The sequence below is a fragment of the Trachemys scripta genome, chromosome 6 (assembly GCF_013100865.1).
Source record: "Trachemys scripta elegans isolate TJP31775 chromosome 6, CAS_Tse_1.0, whole genome shotgun sequence".
NCBI classification, from domain to species: domain Eukaryota; kingdom Metazoa; phylum Chordata; order Testudines; family Emydidae; genus Trachemys; species Trachemys scripta.
The window spans coordinates 95,507,506-95,528,186 of record NC_048303.1 but is presented as its reverse complement, the minus strand read 5'-3'; the positions used below and the strand labels follow the sequence as shown (position 1 = coordinate 95,528,186).

General features: G+C 39.5%; 1 protein-coding gene across 5 annotated transcripts in view; it reads right to left on the bottom strand.

Moving 5' to 3' along the window:
• Positions 1 to 20,681, bottom strand: part of VPS13A (vacuolar protein sorting 13 homolog A) — a 271,263-nt gene that overhangs the window by 93,651 nt on the left and 156,931 nt on the right. For all 5 annotated transcript variants that reach the window (XM_034774370.1, XM_034774372.1, XM_034774371.1 and 2 more), the window contains exons 43-50: positions 17,196 to 17,351; positions 16,755 to 17,016; positions 15,567 to 15,727; positions 9,041 to 9,144; positions 7,639 to 7,936; positions 5,015 to 5,410; positions 4,231 to 4,335; positions 3,988 to 4,134 (exon numbers count right to left, since the gene is read on the bottom strand). In XM_034774370.1, the coding sequence (XP_034630261.1) occupies positions 3,988 to 4,134; positions 4,231 to 4,335; positions 5,015 to 5,410; positions 7,639 to 7,936; positions 9,041 to 9,144; positions 15,567 to 15,727; positions 16,755 to 17,016; positions 17,196 to 17,351 (1,629 nt within the window). The remainder of the gene's footprint in view (positions 1 to 3,987; positions 4,135 to 4,230; positions 4,336 to 5,014; positions 5,411 to 7,638; positions 7,937 to 9,040; positions 9,145 to 15,566; positions 15,728 to 16,754; positions 17,017 to 17,195; positions 17,352 to 20,681) is intronic.

The following is a 20,681-nucleotide window of genomic DNA, read 5'->3' as shown; positions in this document are numbered from 1 at the left end:
AGGAAAGATTAAAAAAATTGGGTATATTTAGTTTTGAGAAAAGATGACAGAGAGGACCTGATAATTGTCTTCAAATATATTAAAAGGTGATCAATTGTTGTCCACGTGCACTGAATAATTAGCTTAATTTACAGCAAGGAAGAGGTAGGTTAGATACTAGGAAAAACTTTCAAACTATAGGGAGAGTTAAGCAATGGAATAGGTTACCAAGGGAGATTGTGGAATCCCTATCCCTATCACTAGAAGTTTTTAAGAACAGGTTGGACAAACACCTGTCAAGGGAGGATCTAGGTATACTTGGTTCTGCCTCACGACTGACTAGATGACTACTCACAGTCCATTCCAGCCCTGTTTTTCTCTGATTCTTGATAAAAATACAATTATAAAACACCTGGGTGAGCACAATATGATGTGGCCAAGCCAGTAATAGCATCAAGTAAAGGAAAATCGTACTTCTGTAATCTTTTAGCATTTTGTGGCATGTCAACAAAATAGCCTAAGAAGGAGAGCCAGTTGGCACACTTTATCTGGACTTTGAAAGAGTCTTTGACATGCTCCCTCAAATTGGCAACAAGGCAGACATTGGGCAAGAATAGATAAGTATAATCATGCATCAGAAAATGGCTAAGAGAAAACACGGAGTCAGAATAAATAGTCAATTTTCAATATGGCAAAAAGATTAACAATAGAGTGCTCAAAGGTTCCCTAGGATTGGCGTCATTAAATATATTTATTAATGATCTGTTACAAGGGATGATCAATGAGGTGGCAAAATTTTCAGATATACAAAATCATTTAGCTTAATCAAAACTAGAGACTTTGAGGAACTTCAGAAAGACTTGAGAAAGTTGGGTGAATGGCTAGAACAATGGCAGATGAAAGTAACTGTAACTACTCAGGAAAGAGATGTAGGCATTATTAACTCAAAAAAATCTCTTCTCAATGTTCAGCAGTAGCAGTAAAAAAAGCAAACAAAACATTATCGTTCACAAGGAATGGGATGTAAAATGAACACAAAATATTACAGTGCCATTAAGAACATAACATAAGAACAGCCATACTGGGTCAGACCAAAGATCAATCTACCCCAGTATATTGTCTACTGACAGAGGCCAATATCAAGTGCCAGAGAGGGAGTGAACCTAACAGGCAATGATCAAGTGATCTCTCTCCTGCCATCCATCTCCATCCTCTGACAAACAGAGGCTAGGGACACCATTCCTTACCCATCCTGGCTAATAGCCATTAATGGACTTAACCCTCCATGAATTTATCTAGTTCTCCTTTAAACCCTGTTATAGTCCTAGCCTTCACAACCTCCTTAGGCAAGGAGTTCCACAGGTTGACTGTGCACGGTGTGAAGAACTTCCTTGTATTTGTTTTAAACCTGCTGCCCATTAATTTCATTTGGTGGCCCCTAGTTCTTATATTATGGGAACAAGTAAATAACTTTTCTTTATTCACTTTCTCCACACCACTCATGATTTTATATACCTCTATTATATCCCCCTTTAGTCTCCTCTTTTCCAAGCTGACAAGTCCTAGCCTCTTTAATCTCTCCTCATATGGGACCCATTTCAAACCCCTAATCATTTTAATTGCCCTTCTCTGAACCCTTTATAATGCCAGTACATCTTTTTTGAGATGAGGAGACCACATCGGTACACAGTATTCAAGATGTGGGCATACCATAGATTTGTATAAGGGCAATAAGATATTCTCTGTCTTATTCTCTATCCCTTTTTTAATGATTCCTAACATCCTGTTTGCTTTTTTGACTGCCGCTGCACACTGCATGGATGTCTTCAGAGAACTATCCACGATCTCTTTCCTGATTTGTTGTAGCTAAATTAGCCCTCATCATATTGTATTTATAGTTGGGGTTTTTTCCAATGTGCATTACTTTACATTTATCCACATTAAATTTCATTTGCCATTTTGTTTCCCGATCACTTAGTTTTGTGAGATCTTTTTGAAGTTCTTTACAGTCTGCTTCCGTCTTAACAATCTTGAGCAGTTTAGTATCATCTGCAAACTTTGCCACCTTCCTGTTTACCCCTTTCTCCAGATCATTTATATCATTTAAATAAATCAATGGTATGCCTTTACACTTGGCACACTGTGTTCAGTTCTAGTTTCTTTTTCTCAAAAAGAAACAGACATGGTGAAAATGATAAAAGCCTTGAAACTTTTGTATTGGTGACTGTTTTCAACAGAGCTAGCTTCTGAATGCGATCCCCCCTTATCAATTAAAAACACTCTTAAAATATTTAACACTATTATAAGTGCTGGAGGTGAAGCTGGGTTTGGGAGTGGAGGCTAACAGCTCACAACCCCCCCCGTCATGACCCCCAGTTTGAGAACCCCTGATTTGAAAAGACAGACTGTTGAGTTTAGGGAGATGTGAATAAAAGAAGATATATTACACATGTATACAAAATAATAATATACAGAATAAAGAATTATGAAGAAACACAAAAAGATAAATAAACCTATTTATTCTCTCATGACAACAACAAGGGGACATTCAATGAAATGAAAGGCAGCAAATTTAAAATTAATCGAAAATCTCTTTTACACAACCATAGAACTGGAAGGGACCTCGAGAGGTCATCTAGTCCAGTCCCCTGCACTCATGGCAGGACTAAGTATTACCTAGACCATCCCTCACAAGTGTGTGTCTAACTGGCTGTTAAAAATCTCCAATAATGGAGATTCCACAACCTTGCTAGGCAATTTATTCCAGTGCTTAACCACCCTGACAGTTAGGAAGTTTTTCCTAATGTCCAACCTAAACCTCCCTTGCTGCAATTTAAGCCCATTACTTCTTGTCCTATCCTCGGAGGTTAAGAAAAACAATTTTTCTTCCTCCTCCTTGTAACAACCTTTTACATACCTGAAAACTGTTATGTCCCCTCTTAGTCTTCTCTTTTCCAGACTAAACAAACCCAATTTTTTCCATGTATAATTACCCCATGTAACTTATTGTCACTAGATGTCACTAATGGAAGAGCTTAGTATTCCTAAAAGGACATTTGTACAGATAATAAGAAAAACGAACTGTTACATTAGACAGGATTTTTAAAAACTTAGAATGGAAATACACCCTCAGACTTCAAGGCAAAAGCCAATCTTTAATTGATGGAAGTCAGGATTTTTTTCCCCCTTTTGATCAACTTCCTTTGAGGCATCTGGTTCTGGCCACTGCCAGGGAAAGGTTACTTAAAAAGATGGACCACCAGCTTGATCCAGTGTGGCATTTCCTATGTTGTTTATGAGGAATGGTGATTTAACAATTTTATAGTCAATTGTATTTTTTCTTCCATAATCATTAAGTATAAACTCTACATTTAACAATAGCGACTATTAAAAATAGAACAGTAAGATATGGTTTCAATTAATTTATAGCCAGATTCTGATACTCTTATTTAAGTAAAATCTTACTCTGCAAGCAATCCTTTGAAATTAGTAGGACTACTCACAGAGGCTACATTATCACTATATGATTTGCCATGTGCTAGGGGCAATACATTGTTATGTTGGTCCTAGAGCAATCCATAAGAAAACGTGACCCCAGTTGTTCTACTGCTTTGCAAAGGGAGTAAACTGCACACTGTCCAACATGTCAGCACAACTATACCACCACATACTATGGGAGGAACAGAAAAAAAGCTGCACCTACTCCCCATCCACCTCTGTGGGGGACAGGAAAAGAATGTGGCAATTCTGTGGAGCCTGCTTCTCCTCAAGTGCTGCTACCTGTGATGCGAGTAGGAAGTGCCTTAAGCCTCCTACCAATCTTGCACTGGTACTCTTCAGTGGAAGTAAGGGTACCAGAATCAGCCCCTCATATTTTTGGATAACCAAACAGTATCGCATATAAAATATTAAGACAATCTTTGTGTGAGAAATGAAAACTGAAAATTTCTCGAGAAACTCAAATTGTGTACAATTCAAATATTTAGGGTTTGATTTTTAAAAATCTACCTGCTGAAAAGTGATAGGAATCCATTTTTCCTTGCCTTCTTCAGCTACTTCTAAAGTATATTTGCTTCGGTTTGCGACCATAAAAAAGGGGGTGAAAGTTACGATTCTTGTAATGTTAAAACTGCTGTTATCTATGGTGACACCAACCTGTGAATGAAGGAAATTGTTTAAAATTTGTTAGTCTCACATAATTTTTTATATTTCCTAACATATAGAAGTTTGATAGACACATATTATACTCACATGGTACTCCTTTTTGTGACTCTTACATTTAACAGAACCATGACTACCAACAGTATCAAGAGAAAACTGATCAGACAGTTCACTGTCAGTCACCATAAGCTGCACCTGTAAAAAGAAAATTCATTTTTGTTAGAGTATGAAAACTAATGGAAAACATTTAAAATAGCCAAATCGACAAACCACCATGTCTTCTGATCCTTTGTTATCCTCATCTTCTTTCTACCATCATTTCTTATAAACATAGACACACACACAGTCTTGTGCTAAACGGTACCAATGGTAGCTATCTTAATTTAACACCCGAGAGACAAAGTTAGGGACAAATCATATGAAGTACTGATCTCTTCGTTTTTCATTGTCAGTGGCAATTGCAAGTGCTCAAAGTGGGATCTGGCTGCTATGTCCTATTCCAAGAATACAGAAATACCTGCGGTATCTCCTGTACCATGATGGCAACTGTTGGTGAACGTGCCTTTTTTTTTTTTTTAAATGGTGACCATTGTAATACATCACGCCTTAAAGGATTTTTCAGTTCCTATTTTACAGCTTCACTTACAAGCCAAAAATAGGTAAATTTCTCATCTCCTTAAGAAATCTCATAAAATGCTGTATTGGTGCACAAATTTACTAATTTCATGCTATCTAGTAAATACAATAAACTTTATTGCTACATTTACATCTGTCATTAGTTTTCAAAGTTCTGAAAAACTTTCAATTAGTAAATGAAGGATGACAACTAATTTCACTTAGCTGTCAGTTTATTAATAAAATTCACTTACAGTACCTTGTTATTTTGGAAGAAATTTTTAGGCTGGAAAGAAAAAAGAAGTGGCTTTTTGTAGTCAGGAGGATGCTTGCGGTGAATGCCATCAGCTTTGTATTGCAGCATTCGGCCAGTTTTGTTTACCATCCAATACGGACTGTGAATTGCTATGATCATTTGTCCAGTTGTATAGGTCACATGAACAGCAATATCTAGTTCAGTCTTATCCACTTCAGTGATACAAGAGAATGTGATGAAGCCAATTTCTTGCTGATTAGTTCTTATATGGTACTCGCTTTTCCAATTTTGATCAAGATAATTAAGTAACTGCAATTCCAGCTTGGTTTGATCCAATACTGCATTATGAATCTGAGTTGAACATCCATCCTCTAGAGTGTCCCATTTGTTATAATTTCCCTTAAAAAAAAATTTACACATTCACATGGGACAAGATACACAGTTGTAACATCATCTTGGTTTAATTTGTGCCATTTTTATGTACCTTTTAAAAAAGTTTATTTTAGATGTACAGAATAGGCAAAATATTAAAAAGCATGTACATATATCACTTAATTACTAAGTTTTGTGCCATAAACAATCCTTTAATCTTATTACTGTACCCTCTCTGTCCTTTCTTCCCTCGATTCTCTCCATATTGTTTTTCTTTGACTTGATTATATAATTTTTTTTTGGCAGGGAATTTCTCTTGTTTATGAAATCCTTAGCACATTTTAGTCACTCAAAAGTAATAAATGATAATTTAATAAATTAATGATTATGAAAAACTTATTTAAACAATGCAAAAGTATTTTGAGATTTAGCAACTTCTACTGAATTCACTGGAAAAAAATCTCTAGTAGTCATCACTCAATTACACATTTTTTCATGGTAGTGAATTTTCTTCATTTTGGATTAACTTTTATTTATATTCATATGTAAACCCCATACATTTGATATGAAATTAAAAAATCATCATCAATGATTGATCTCATATATACATCAAGCAACTCTAGATATACAGTAGATCAGGGGTCGGCAACGTTCAGCATGCGGCTCGCCAGGGTAAGCGCCCTGGCGGGCTGGGCCAGTTTATTTACCTGCTGACGCGGCAGGTTCGGCCGATTGCGGCCCCCACTGGCAGTGGTTCGCCGTCCTGGGCCAATGGGGGCGGTAGGAAGCCGTGGCCAGCACATCGCTCGCCCGTGCCACTTCTCGCCGCCATTGGCCCGGGATGGCAAACCGCGGCCAGTAGGGACCGCGATTGGCTGAACCTGCCGTGTCAGCAGGTAAATAAAACTGGCCCAGCCCGCCAGGGTGCTTACCCTGGCAAGTTGCGTGCCAAATGTTGCCGACCCCTGCAATAGATACTTGAACACAACTGATAAAATCCTTTGGTGATGACATAAAATTGCCCCTTACTACCAACCAACTTCTGTCTTCAAGGGTTCTAGCATGGCCAAAATCATCTGGAACTAAAAACAGTACATTACTCACCACCACAACATGCATCTCAAATCTGAAAGAAGATTAGAATCCACACTGGAAGCTATAATTTATCTGTTTAATTACCAAGTGCACCTGGTATTGAAAAGACATATATAGCACATTCCACGCCTTACCCCAAAAAGGAAAATTTCACATTAGTCTAATTAAGAAGCACTTCTGAGTCAAAAGATTGTTTTTCTGAGGAGGGGGCAAACCTCTTCATTTTTAAAGTCATCGTTATGTAAACAATGCCTGTCAATAACCAATCTGTAACGACCCCACTTTTTTTAAACAAAGATGAAAAAGGGTGAATAAAGTACCCATTGATACAATGATTTTCAATGCAATTTAGGCTCCTAAATCAATGTTAAAATATTTTACCCGTTATCTATAGGGAATCTAAAATCATTGCAGAGTTCAACTGAAGCACCTGTTATCAGCCTGAGGTAGGCGAAAATTAATTTTTTTAACTGCATCTGTTTCTGGAATTTGTTTTATTTAATGACAAATGTGGAAAACAGTCTATCTGTTGCTCTTATTTGTATTAGAAGTAATAGTCTCTACTTGAGAGAGTCACTTGAGTTTTGACAACTCAGCTCAGAACAGGACTTGTTTATTATTTGTATGTCCGTTTGCTGAATATAAAGAGCACTTACATCAAAACGGATGTTTATTTTTGGTGTCTGCCTTCTAAATTTCCATTGCCCTTCTCTTGGTAATGTACTAGGACATACTCCTATTGATGCCACTGTTTCTTGAGGCAGTCACAGTCCACATGAAAAAGGATCTTGCATATTTATGGTGCAGAGAGTTACTAGGATCCAGCTCTACTTGACAATCAAAAATGGAGTCGTGTATGGCAAAGTTAATATGTACTGTACTAAACTTGCCTATAGTGGAAGTATTGAAGTTTCTCTTTGCCTGCATTTCATATATTTGATGTATTTATAATTCAGGATAGCATCTTTCATACTATGGTATCTGTTTCTCCTCCAATAGACCAAACATCACTGCTATAACATCTATAGTTGTGTTTAACTAATAATGCCGCAGAAACATTTCTGTGCTTATTTAGGTCTGCCCGTAAAAGAATGTTTACTTTCAACCAAATTACACAGCATATACAGGAACAATATAAAAATAATAATTGTAAAGATTACCTCTAGGGAATAAGTAATTGGATAAGGAAGAAGATTGCGGAGAAGGACAGAGGGCCATAAATGAATAACATATGGTAAATCCCATCGATCATCTGCACATACTGAAGATGTCAAGGTATCTTTTACTGGCACAACATTAATGATAAGTGAATGATTAGTTGATTTCACGGATTGGCATTTCCTCTGTATTAAGTTGCCAAAATTTTTCATAATTTCATCAAAGCTAATTCCTTCACACATTTCATATTCTCCACCAATTCCATTTTCATCAGTTACTGGTTGCAAACAAAGTAGTGATCTGCAGATGAAAACATTTTTAAGCGTTTCTGATAGCTTTCTAATCTCTCAGTAACAAACTTTTAAAAATAGAAATTTTAATAACAAAATTCAAATATTAGATATTTACCTAATTTGTTGGTTTTAAACAACTGTTTCTCAATATAAAATTAAAACAAAACAAAGCTATTAAAAGAGGAAGCAAAAAAAATGCTTCTAACCAAAGGGTTCTTTGAGTGGTGTACCCCATTACAGAACTCACTGGAAAGCAGTGACTATTGGAGACACATAAGGGGCCTTGAAACCTCTCTGTGTATTAGGAAGAGTAGGAGACAAGATTCCTGTATTTTTCTGTTGTGGCGTGTCAAGCTAATCTCAGATACTGCCCTTCTCTGAGGCACATAAAGCAGAAAATATGAGGGATAATGACAGATATCTTGCTTTTTTAAGTACGGCACCAATTTAATCTAATTTGCTTCCTAGATTCAGCCACTGTATTAGAGTAAACATGTGTCCAGCTGATTAAACCTATTAGTAGGATGCTCCTACAGTCAGACTGACGGAACTACCTGTGCAAGGAATCTGATGTTACTAACACCACTAAATAATTTTGAAAAAATAATATAATCAGAAATATAATTTAACTACAGTATTTACAATAAAATGTAGCAAAAAATGTTTTCCAAAGGTGACAATGGGAGGGGCAGAAGGAATTTCAATCTTAGCACCCCTAATCATTCAATAAAGTGTAGAGACTGCTCTTTATTGGATGACCATAATATCTTCCTGCAGTGCTTGGGCTGGAATTTTCAAAGGAGTCAATGGGAATCAGATGTTCACTACTCTAAACTCCTTTAAAAATCCCAGACTTGGAGCAGCTCAAAGTCTCCCTGCCAAATATTTATCCTATTTAACTTTGAGGCACTGAGAAAATCTTAGCATGACATGGTATGGCTGCTTCTATATCATCAACAGTTCTAACCTTTCAATAATGAAAAGAACAATTCTTGAAAACTTGGTTAATTTTCAATCAAAAAATATGTATAACTTGTCTTTGTATTTACTAGATTAGCCATCATTACTTATACAATATAGTCTATATTAAAAGAAGAATGTTAATGGTCACCTGTAAGAGGTCAGTGGTATGTTAAATTCGTTTATTGGTGAAGCAGTTCCTAGACATGTTCCATCTTCAAAAAGACTCAGTGGAATTGAAAAATGATTCCTTATCTGTGAAAAATAAAAGTCTGCATAAATTACATTAATAAAAGCCTTAAAGATCTAAAATATTTCAATTATGGTAAAGTGCAGAATGAGAAATTCCTTATAAACAATCCTGTAGATTTCCAGTAATCACCCCAAACACACGAAGGAATCTGTTATCTACAATCAAGCCCTCAGATACTACATAATATGCTCCGAGCAGAAAGTCCAGGATATATATCTTAATACACTCAGGACTGATTTCACCAAACAAGGACACTCCACCAGAGAAGTAGCTCACATCATGGAACAGGCAACCCAAATACCTCAAGAGAACCTGCTTCAATACAGATATAAAACCCCCTCCATCCGCACATCCCTAAGTTGTCACCTACCACCTCACACTGGAACCCACATGGGATATCAGCAAACAACTACAACCCATACTTAATGGGGACACCATCCTGAAAGAAATATTTCTTGAACTACCTCTTCTGGCCTTCAAACAATCCCCAAACCGCTTCAAGCTCATCATCAGAAGCAAGCTCTGCACAGACCAGGACACACTAACACAAAAAAGCAACATCATACCATGCCGAACAACAGATGCAAAACATGCAGCCATATCTCCACTGCTACAATGATCAATACCTCCCACAACACACGTTTCAAAACTTGAAGTTAAGTGTCTGCAGGTCAAGAAACTTACAGAAGAAAGTATTACAAAATTATAGCAACTGTTTAAAAAAAAAAGTTCTTCAGCCATCACATTTATTATAATCAAAACTGCATATGATTCATGTTGCTCATGTACACACACTTTTTTTTATGTCTTAGTGTGATTCAGACTTGGCAACAAACAGGTAATGAATATTGCTAAATCAGTTTAATTTGTTTTTAAAAAAATCTTTTTTAGTGTACTTAATGTCGTCTCTCTTGGGAGAGATGTCTGATACTATTTTGGTACCCTAAAATATGTAGAGGTGTATACAAATTGGATTATTAAGCCAATAATATTAAAAGCATGAAATTAAAAAAACTGAATTTTCTACAAGGAAATGTGAAAATATTCACTTTTCTATCAGATATTGATTCTGATCTGTTTTGGCAGGCCTTCATTTGATATATTTCATAAAATCATCAACTGTAAAAGTTACACAATGAACCCATGTATCTGAGATTAGACTAAGCAGACAGACTCTGCATCCTCTTGTAGAAAATTCTGATATATGAAGTATCAATCAAGTATTTATCGGATTATTCTTTTTTATGAATAACCTCCCCTCCAGTGTGAAACATCTGTGCTGGGCTTCTCTTACAAATGTGGAAATACTGGTGGCACCTTAGCTTTTTTTACTGCATAACAACCTATCCCACAGTCTGAAGACACTAGGGACGAGCAAGCAGTAAGGAAAAATGAGTTCAGCAGATGGTATCATTCAAGGGACACAGCTCTGGAAATCTGGTCCCCAAGGGATAAAAAAAATAAGTGAAATGATTTTGCTTACTGCCGTCTCAATGTCAGCTTTACAACTATGATTGCAATGGACAAAGTAGAAGCCCTAAACTGCCAATATATTTACAGCTCTGGAAGCCAAGATTCTGCTTCAGAAGGCAGAAGGGCATCGCTAAATCCCAGAGATTAGTGGAAATAGCTGAACCACCTCTGGTATTTGCAGGTAGAGACACAATGCAAATACTTCAGAGAAGGATCAAGATCCAGAAAAGTCTTCTGGGCGACATGGTAGCAAAGTCTATCTGTTTCAAGACTGAAGACAATAGGGAGACTACAGAGTTATCTGTAGAAGACAAGGATGGACGTGGGCTTACCAGCTTGGACACTGAAGTCTTCCTCCTCTATTACTGAACACTCAGTTGAAATCAGCTCTGAGGAAGCAAAGGTGTTAGCAATAGGAAAACGGTTTGATTTAATCCCTTGGAGGATTGACACTTGCTTGGGGATGTCTATCCAGACCCTGCACATTGCATCTGACAGCTTGGATGCTGGCTGACTACAGAAAAGCTGCTTGGCTGTGGTTCAAGACTTCTTGCTCCAAAGCAGAAAATCTTATATCAGACAGATATATAAAGCCAAATGGAAAAGATTTTCTATTTGAGCAGCTCAGCATTAGCTTTCTCTGATAACTGCTCACATTGTAGGAAGGAGATGGGAGTCCCATGAAATGTAGAAATAGGTGTCTTTTATGTCAAGAGCCACAAAGCAGTCCATTGGCTCCAAAGAGGAGGTAGCAGAAGCAAGGGAACTCTACAGAATTTTGAAGCAACAGATGAAGATGTTGAGATTACTATGAAGATCAAGGATAGGTCTCCAATCCCCTTTCTTCTCTGGGAAGAAGTAGCAATATGAATGAAATCACCTATCCCTGAACTCTGGAGACCTTTCTCTTACTATTCCCACCTGAATGAGGGCAACGTACTTCTTGCTTCAACAGTCTCACGAGAAGTGTCCCTGAAGAGGGACAGGAAAGGAGCTTGAACATTTTAAAACTACATGGGACATCCCTTGCTGATTAGTTTGAGGATCCGCAGTCCAGGCTTCTTGGAAATAGGAAAAGCAGTTGGAAAAAGGGGGTTGGAGGAAAGTGAATCTGAAGGTGATCCAGCTAGTGTCTTGATGTGTGTCAAAACCATTTCTTACCTGATGCCTGAGACACTGTGGGGCAGCTTAGGAAGAGGCAGAAGATCACCTCTGGTGAAATGACCTCTTCGGGCATTCTGAAGACCATTGCTGTGAATAGGACTGAGTTTGTGGCCTCTGTCTATAAAATAGTTGTGTTGGACGCTTCCTCTTTGGAGGTTGGGATATACACACCCAAAGATCTTAGGAATGTTCCTGAGTCCTTTGGATTATGGAGTGTTTCATCCATACCTCAACAGAAGAGCTTGTTGCCCTCAAGTGGGAGGTCCTCAATGCTTACTTGGACCTCCATGGGAATTCCAATGCCTGCAACCAGGAAGATCTCATCAACATGGTGGTGACTATTGTTCTGGATGCTGTGTCAGATGTACTGAGGGCTGCTTCACGCGCCAGTCATGAGGGATTTTAATTACTCATGCTAGTCTTTCAGGACTCTATGCAGATGGAAAGTCTGTCCCAAAGCAGAAAGGTGTATTTTGAGAGTAATGCCCAATAACACTGCAACCCTTGTGCAACAAATCTTCGCCAGTGGTTGAACAGGAAAAGGAAATCTATGCCTTTTGCAGTGCCAATGATTTGGAGAGAGCCAACAGATCATACCAGCAATTGTTACTTCTGCATGGTGCCTCCAGTTGGAAAAGGTGTGTCAAAGAAGAAAAAGTGGACTGTGCATTATCCAAACATTCCATCAGCTATTCGCCCAGTACCCCACGGAGAAGGACTGCCGGTTCCTGATGCACCAGCTTCTGGCAAACAGAGGCTAGGAATACCATCCCTGCCCATCCTGGCTAATAGCATTGATGGATCTATCCTCCATTAATTTATCTATTTCTTTTTTGAATCCTGTTATAGTCTTGGCCTTCACAACATCCTCCGGCAAGGAGTTCCACAGGTTGACTGGGCGTCATGTGAAAAAATACTTCCTTTTGTTTGTTTTAAACCTGCTGCCTATTAATTTCATTTGGTGGCCCCTAGTTCCTGTGTTATGAGAAGGAGTAAATAACACTTCCTTATTTACTTTCTCCACACCAGTCATGATTTTATAGACCTCTATCATATGCTCCCTATATCATCTCTTTTCCAAGCTGGGAAGTCCCAGTCTTATTAATCTGTTTTTAGTATCAATACTGGCCTAGATGAAAATAAAGGCCTTAAAGGGGGCCTAAATGGGGGGAGGGATAGCTCAGTGGTTTGAGCATTGGCCTGCTAAACACAGGGTTATGAGTTCAATCCTTGAGGGGGCCACTTGGGGATCTGGGGCAAAATCAGTACTTGGTCCTGCTAGTGAAGGCAGGGGGCTGGACTCGACGACCTTTCAAGGTCCCTTCCAGTTCTAGGAGATGGGATATCTCCATTAATTTTAATTTAAAGACTCTGGAGGACTGGCCCACACCTTCTAGTGCTTTTCTCTCAAAAGAAAAACCGTTAGCTGAAACCATTGCAGATACAGATGAAGAAAAGGACTTTGAGAGAATTTCCAGTCTCCATGGAAGCTGGAGTGGAGGCCTCTGGTTCAGCTCTATCCTCAGCCAATGTGGATGCTTGTTCTCACTTTATTGTTTGGATCACTTTCCCCACTAGTGGAAATGGTGGAAATACATAGAAAAGGTCCTGTGACCAACTGTGTGATAAGGCATCTGTCCCCTTGGATCTGGAGTCTGTCTTCCTGGAGAAGAATTTTGGCCTTTTTGCATTCGTATAATTTGTGAAGAGGTCAGTTGAACGGAGACAAAAAGTCTGAACATTAAGATTGAAAACCTTCTGATTCAATCACCACTTGGAGTTACTGACCCTGTGTTTGCTGAGCCCATCAGCTTTTTGTTTCAGATCCCATTTTATGGGGAATCTCTTGGAGGAAAAGAAACTGCTCCACCCACCTTCATTATTTCCATTGCTTCTGCATATAGCACTGGACTTCTTGTTCCCCCTTGGTTGTTTAAATATGTGACCACAGTTGTGTTGTCTGATTGAACCAGGACATAGTTCCACTCTATTCCAGAATGGAACCTTCTCAGGGCCAGCTTGACCACTCTTTCAACTCTACAGAGATTATGCTGTGAGCATTTTCCTCCAGGCTCCAGAGGCCCTGAAATGCTTGAGTCTCCAAGTGTGCTAGTCAGTTGTGAGAAAGAGAGCATCCCGAAGGCAGGTGGGCATGACTTTGCAGACACTGTCATGGTCCAACCACCATTGTAGGGAGTAGAGTACCTGTGTTGGAATCTGTACTTAATCCTTCATGTATTCCAGGGAGCAGTCCCACACCTTTAGCACAAAGGCTTCTGATATGTGATTGTGCTGATGCAATCATCTCTATATATGACACCAGAAGGTCTAACAATTGAAGGCACAGTGGTATGGTAGTCTTCCTGCAGCTTCAGAGCAAGATAAGAGCCAAGATTTTTCTGAAATGTTTTTAGTGATGGATAGATCTTTGCTATCAACACATCTATTTCTGCTCCAAGATGAATTATGCTGGTGGATGGAGTCAGGAAACTTTTCTTTACATTGATAAAGCCATGCACCTGTAGGAGATCAATGTCCAAGACATGGCTCTGTGTGCTGCTGACTGTGATGGATCTCTCATCGGGATGTGGTTCAGGAATGGATACAGGCGCATTCCCTGTGACCAGAGTCTGGCAACTATCACCACCACCATCTTTATAAACACCTGGGGGCTGAGGACAGGCTGAACAGGACTGTTTGATACTGATGTTTCCTGCCATAGGCAAACCTCAGAAGTCTGCAGTGACACAGTTTGAAGAGAATATAGAAGCATGCATGTGCTAAATCCACTGACATCAGGAAGACCCCCAGGAAAGGGATGACACCATACAGGCCAGATTCCCCAACTGAAACTTCATTTTATTCATCTATATGTTGACCCTTTTGAAGTTTGCTGGCTGGGGCAGGCTAGGCACAACTCATTGTCTGTCATTCCTGGGAAGACTATCTCACAAACGGAACATTGCTTGGATTTAACCTGGTGCTTTTTGACTGCTCTGCCCTGGCTGTATGGGGACAGAGAAGCCAACAGGGAGAAGCTTTGGCAGAGGATAAGGTGGGTTAAACCACCAAAATGTTAATAACCAGGGAGAAAGAGGAAGCCAGAAAGAAATAACTGCCTGCCACTGCTCAAAAATAGGGTAAAAATTAAACTAACAAACAAATGGGGGCAGGAGCAATCATACCACCAACCGACTGTTGCTGCAGAGCAGAAGAACTGGCAGCAAGCAGGAGCAGAGGGCACAGCACCAAAACTTTGATCCACCTCCGTGAGCTGCTCAGTGGAGGGGAGTGTCCCAGTTGTCCAGAATTGTGGGATACGCTGGGCTGCAGAATATATTTAAGCTCTTTCAGATCATTCCTTAATATCCCAAGACTTAAGGCAAAACATTCCCAACTATGGAATAGGCTTCCATGACTAGTCCACAACTTGTTTGGGAAAAGAGAATAGAGACTCACCTTCATACATGGGATAGGAGAACAGAACCTGATGTTCTTGTCCCACAATAGTTGAAACTATGATATAGCTGTTTCCCTCATCAGTGTGAATGAGCTTTTTCTGTTGTGAAATGTATTATATAAAGCAAGTGCTGTAAAATCTCTCTAGTGATTATCTGTAACCGTGCTAAAACAATTCCAGTCCACACTGGTAAGAGAATCTGTGTTAGAACAGTTCTCTCAATAACTGTTCTTAAAACATGATTGTAAACATCGGTGATGTGAAATTATAATAAAGTCACCCATATTAACAGTCTTCTAAAATGGTATTGTAAGAAAACTGTAGTACCTGTACAGGAGAACGTATAGTTATCATCTTACTCCCTTCAACCGTATCAATTTGACAAACAATGGATCTTTCAACACCCGACTCCTCATGTCTTACTCTATAAAGACATCGACCAACTTTTGTCAACGGAATCTTGTCAGCAGTGGAGTGTTTTTGAGGACCTCAAAGTTGAAAAAAATACAGAGTTATAAATTAATGAAGCAATCAAAGCAGCATGTACATACGTCTGAAAAAACAATTCATACAAAAAGTCTGTGTTCAAGAATTTTTACAGTAACAATCGATCTGGAAGCGAAGAATATTCACCCATTTACAAAATATAATATGGAATTATGCTATTTCTGATCTGAATGTCACTCTCTTAGAAGTAAAGTTGCATAGTAGTTTGGCTAATGCTACAAAATTATTTCCAGAAAGGATGAGTTAATCTCTAATATTTTTAATGTTTCTTTTACCACTATAAATCATCAAAAATTGTTTTGCAAAGATTGATAACTGACATTATGTTTTGCATCTTTTTAAAAAAAGTTTTATTGCTGTGGTGCCGTAGCTTCACTCATTAATGTTTCACAGTAATAATGAAATAAGTGGTTGAAGGTGCTCTGACAAACTAGTTTTAAAAAGTCCTAAATTCACAATTAATAAACTAGCATTATCAACATTATTCAATTGCAAGCTATACAGTATTAAAATAGGTTCATTATTTTTTGAATTAATAAGCCATGCTACTTTTCTTTAAAATCTTTATTAAAAATCACCTTTTCCAGGAGCACAATATATAAATGCTTAAACTTTCCAGAAACAGACTCAAATTTTGGAGGCACAATTTTGCACTTAACATTGTGTATGCAAATGAAGACTGAACTACTTGTTTCCAGACACAAAAATCAGAGACTGAGACAAGGCCTGTCCAAAAATTGGGGCCTACATTATTATGGCATAGAATAAACCAGCAGGCAACAGTAATTACGCTCAAGTGTATCATATGTAAATTTGAAAATATTTACATACACACAAAACAAATCTGATACGACTCTAAAGAAAGATTTCAGATATTGCTATGTCATTGGAAAGCCAGAAATTATCCCTTTCAAATAATAAAAAACATATGAAACGTGCATTATTTTCTTCACTGGGAAGATGCACTACTGATGTATACAAAAGCAGAAGATTTATTATGCAACTTACTGAGCTGAATGTAAAACATTTTGCTGCTTAGGGTGGTCATTGCTGTGAACTGGTCACTCTCACTTTTAGTTCTGAGAAACTCCATATTTAGACTTTCCCCATCTTTTAAATGAAATGTTTTTGCTCCAGACTCAACATTAAGGACTTTAAAGGAATCACTGGGTGAGACAGTGATGGGAAGTCCTAAGGAATTCATTATTACAAATGGTGCTTGATCTTTTTTGAAGATGTCTGAAGTTTTGCTAGCTGCTTCAGCAAATGCCTAAAGAACAACATAAATTTGTTAAAATATATATTTAAAAGCACAAATAACCCTAAGTGGTACCAAATACCAAAGTGTTATTTAAATCTGGATTACCTGTATAAAAAGTCATCCAATCTAACACTGAATTTCTTGATTGTGAGGAAGTCCCATTTAAATAGATAGGTGATATTTCTTACCATGCCCAGGTTACTCAACATTTGTAGTCCACATTTGGATAGTGTAATGTTCAGCTGGTCTTTCGAGGAGATGTTTATTACTGTTTTATATTCTGGCACCTTGTAGTGTTCTTCTTCAGCATCTGATTCTAATGCTTCTTTAGCCTTCTTTTTCATCTAAAAAAGCCAAAAATGATTTTAACCAAAAAAGAAAATGGGAAATTAATTATCCAATGATTTTCTTTCTAGGAATAATCTCTGCATCAATCCGAGACATTTGGACTGCACTTCTCAGCCTGAAAATACTGATGACAGAGTTCCTGCCACTGCTGGGGGTATGTTGGGGGCAGAAAGGAAAAATAGCTGCACTTGGACTACTGAGAGCTGGGATATAGTCCCCAGAGAATAACCACCAACTGGTGAAAATTAGAGCAGCATCCAGAAGATGAAAGAAGAATGAAAAGGCTGACACCAAGCCTCAGAGCTTTATGGACTAGTCTCTCTACTGTTTATAGGAAGAGAGGTATTGGCTCAAAGTCTCAGACTGGAAAGAAGTCAGGATCCACATTTGTTTTAGGTTTACTGCATTTTTTCTAATCTGAAAATTTAAATCCACCCTTCTTTATACCACCTAAAAGCTATTTTTAGTATAAAATATGATTAATATCCCATAAATATAACCAATTATTAAGGGAATACACACAACTAACACAGCATTCCTTGAGCAAAAGGCAACTATCCTTAAAAAAAAGCAGGCTGTAATTATGCAGCACCCAGAAGCTGCACTCTATTGAAAAACCTATGCCATTGACAAGGATTAATATTCTGATAGTTTCCATTCAAAGTACCTGTTTTAAAATGTCAAAGACAAAAATTCCATGCTAGCTGAAACCTGGCATAGTCAGACAGATTTTTCTTCTAGATAGAGTAACAGTAACAGTGGTTCTTTGAGATGTAATGCTGCTGTGTATTCCACTTAGATGTGTGCACACCTGATGCACTGGAGCAGGAGAATTTGCCTAGCAGTACCCACAGAGGGGCGACTCACGCGCCTCATGGCCATAGACACACACCCGGTCACATGAGGTGGCGCTACTCCAACCCTCCCTCAGTTCCCTTGCACTGAATGCCCAGAGATGAGCTCTAAGGCAGTGGGGACAGAAGGTGGGTCAAGGAAAACAAATCTACATCACATCTCAAAGAACCACAGTTAAAGAAGAAAAACGATTACTTACTGTGAGTAGATACAGCTGTGTAAATCCATTTAGATGACTCACAAGCAGTACCCTCCCACCGCCCCACCGCCGGAGGTGGGACTCAGAGTCTACCTAAACAAGGATTGCAGGACAGCCTTTCTGAAAGTTGCATCCACCCTGGAAGATGCGGTGATGGCATAGCAGTTTGTAAATGTACCTATGGAAGACCACGTGCCAGTCATGCAAATGTTCAATATGGAAAAGTCACTGAGAAACACTACTGACATTGCTTGCACTCTCGTAGAATGAGCTCATACCCACTGACTTATTTCATATACAGTCTTGATACAGGATGGTATAAATCTAGAGATCATCTGTGAAGAGGCTACCTGACCCTTCTTCATACAATCTGCATATGACACAAACAGGCGAGGCGAGGCACAGAACTCCTTCATCCTGTCCAGACAGAAGGATAGACATCACCTGACATCTAATGTATGGAGATGCTGCTCCTCCAGAGACGAATGCAGCTTAAAAGGAATACAGGTAAGTATACCTTGTGGTTCAAATGAAACTGAGAAACTGCTTTAGACAAAAATTTTAGATATGGTTGTAAAAAGTCACGTTGTCTTTGGAGAATTGTGTATAAGGAGGCCCTGCCATCAGAGCCTGAAACTCTCACATACTCCTCGTAGATGTCATCACTACCAGGAATGTAGTTTTCTGAGACAAGAGCGGAAAGGGACAAGATGCTAAGAGCTAAAACCAAGGTCCCATCAGGCTGCTAGGATTGTGTCAAGGTTCCACAGACAAACTGGCTCTTGGACTGGAGGAGTAGACAAAGAAGCCCTTTTAAGAATCTTGTCACCATGGGACTGGAGAAGACTGATCTTCCCTGAAAAGGGGGACGAAATGCAGATATCAGTGCCAGATGCACTTTCAATGAACTAAGAACAAATTCCAATGACTAAAGGTGCAGCAGGTACTCCAAGATGTTATGAATGGAAGCCAGCATTACTTGAATTCCACGGGCTAATGACCATACGAAAAACCTTTTCCATTTTGCTCAACACGCCATTCTGGTAGAGGGATTTCTAATGTTGAGTAGAACACTGCTCTTCCTCCTCATTCATCCATGCAACAGCCATGCTGTGCTCTGGTTTCCGTGCCTTGTCATGGCAGGACAGCTTGCATGCTCTAACGATCCCCCGAGTCTGTGTTGGCAGGGGCTTTTTGCTCCTGGTATGTTCAACCATGCCGGGTTGGTCTGTGGCGTAGGGCAAAACTGCCACAACCTGATTTCCTCTTGGCAGAGCATCATGGAGTGTGCTCCTCCTTGCCTGTTCACAGAATACATCATAGTGGTATTGTCGGATAAATATGTGAACTATTGAGTTCCTGATATGGCCTCAAAACACGACACGCATGGTAAATGGTCTGAAGCTCCAGCAAATTGATATGCAGAGAGAACTCCTGCTCCACCCTGTCACAGAGTCACCGGGCAATGCTCTGGAACTACTCCATTCGAAGCCAGTCAAGACTCTGGGGGAGCCTCCTCGCTGCAAGCATACTGTCTCCAGGGCAAGAAGCTTACACAGCTTTGCCCTTCCTGGGTCTGACCTTGGAGCATTCAGCATCCCCTTCTCACACCGTGCACTTCCCACAGTGAGTCCGCACAGGCGGGGCTCCTGGGGAAGCCAGTGGGCCCTGCACCCCAATTCCACAGTCAGATTTGACTCTCAGCCAGCCAGTAAAACAGTAGGTTTATTAGACAACAGGAACACAGTCTAAAACAGAGCTTGTAGGTACAGGAAACAAGACCCCAGAGTCAGGTCCATCTTGGGGCCAGGGAGGCCAGAGCCCCGTCTGGGCCCCCCCTCCGTTTCCCCAGCCAGTTCCAAACTGAAACTCTCCAGCCCCTCCTCTGGCTTGTCTCTCTTTCCTGGGCCAGGAGGCCACCTGATCTCTTTGTTCTCCAACACCTTCAGTTGGTACCTTTGCAGGGGAGGGGCCCAGGCCATCAGTTGCCAGGAGACAGGATGTCGGCCATTCTCTGTGCAGACAGCATCACAATGGCCCCACAATCACACACCCTTATCCCACCACCTAGATATTTAAGAAATGCATAGGGGAAACTGAGGCACCCACACAGTAGTCAGAAAAAACATTAAGAAGATTCCCACTTCGTCACACCCCCACAGACCTTGGCCTCTCAGTGATCCCAAATAGGCACATCCGAACTGTCGCGGAAGGCAGAGACCGCAGACTGAAAACGGTTGGTTGGCAGAAATGCTCTCGAACCTGTAGAGTC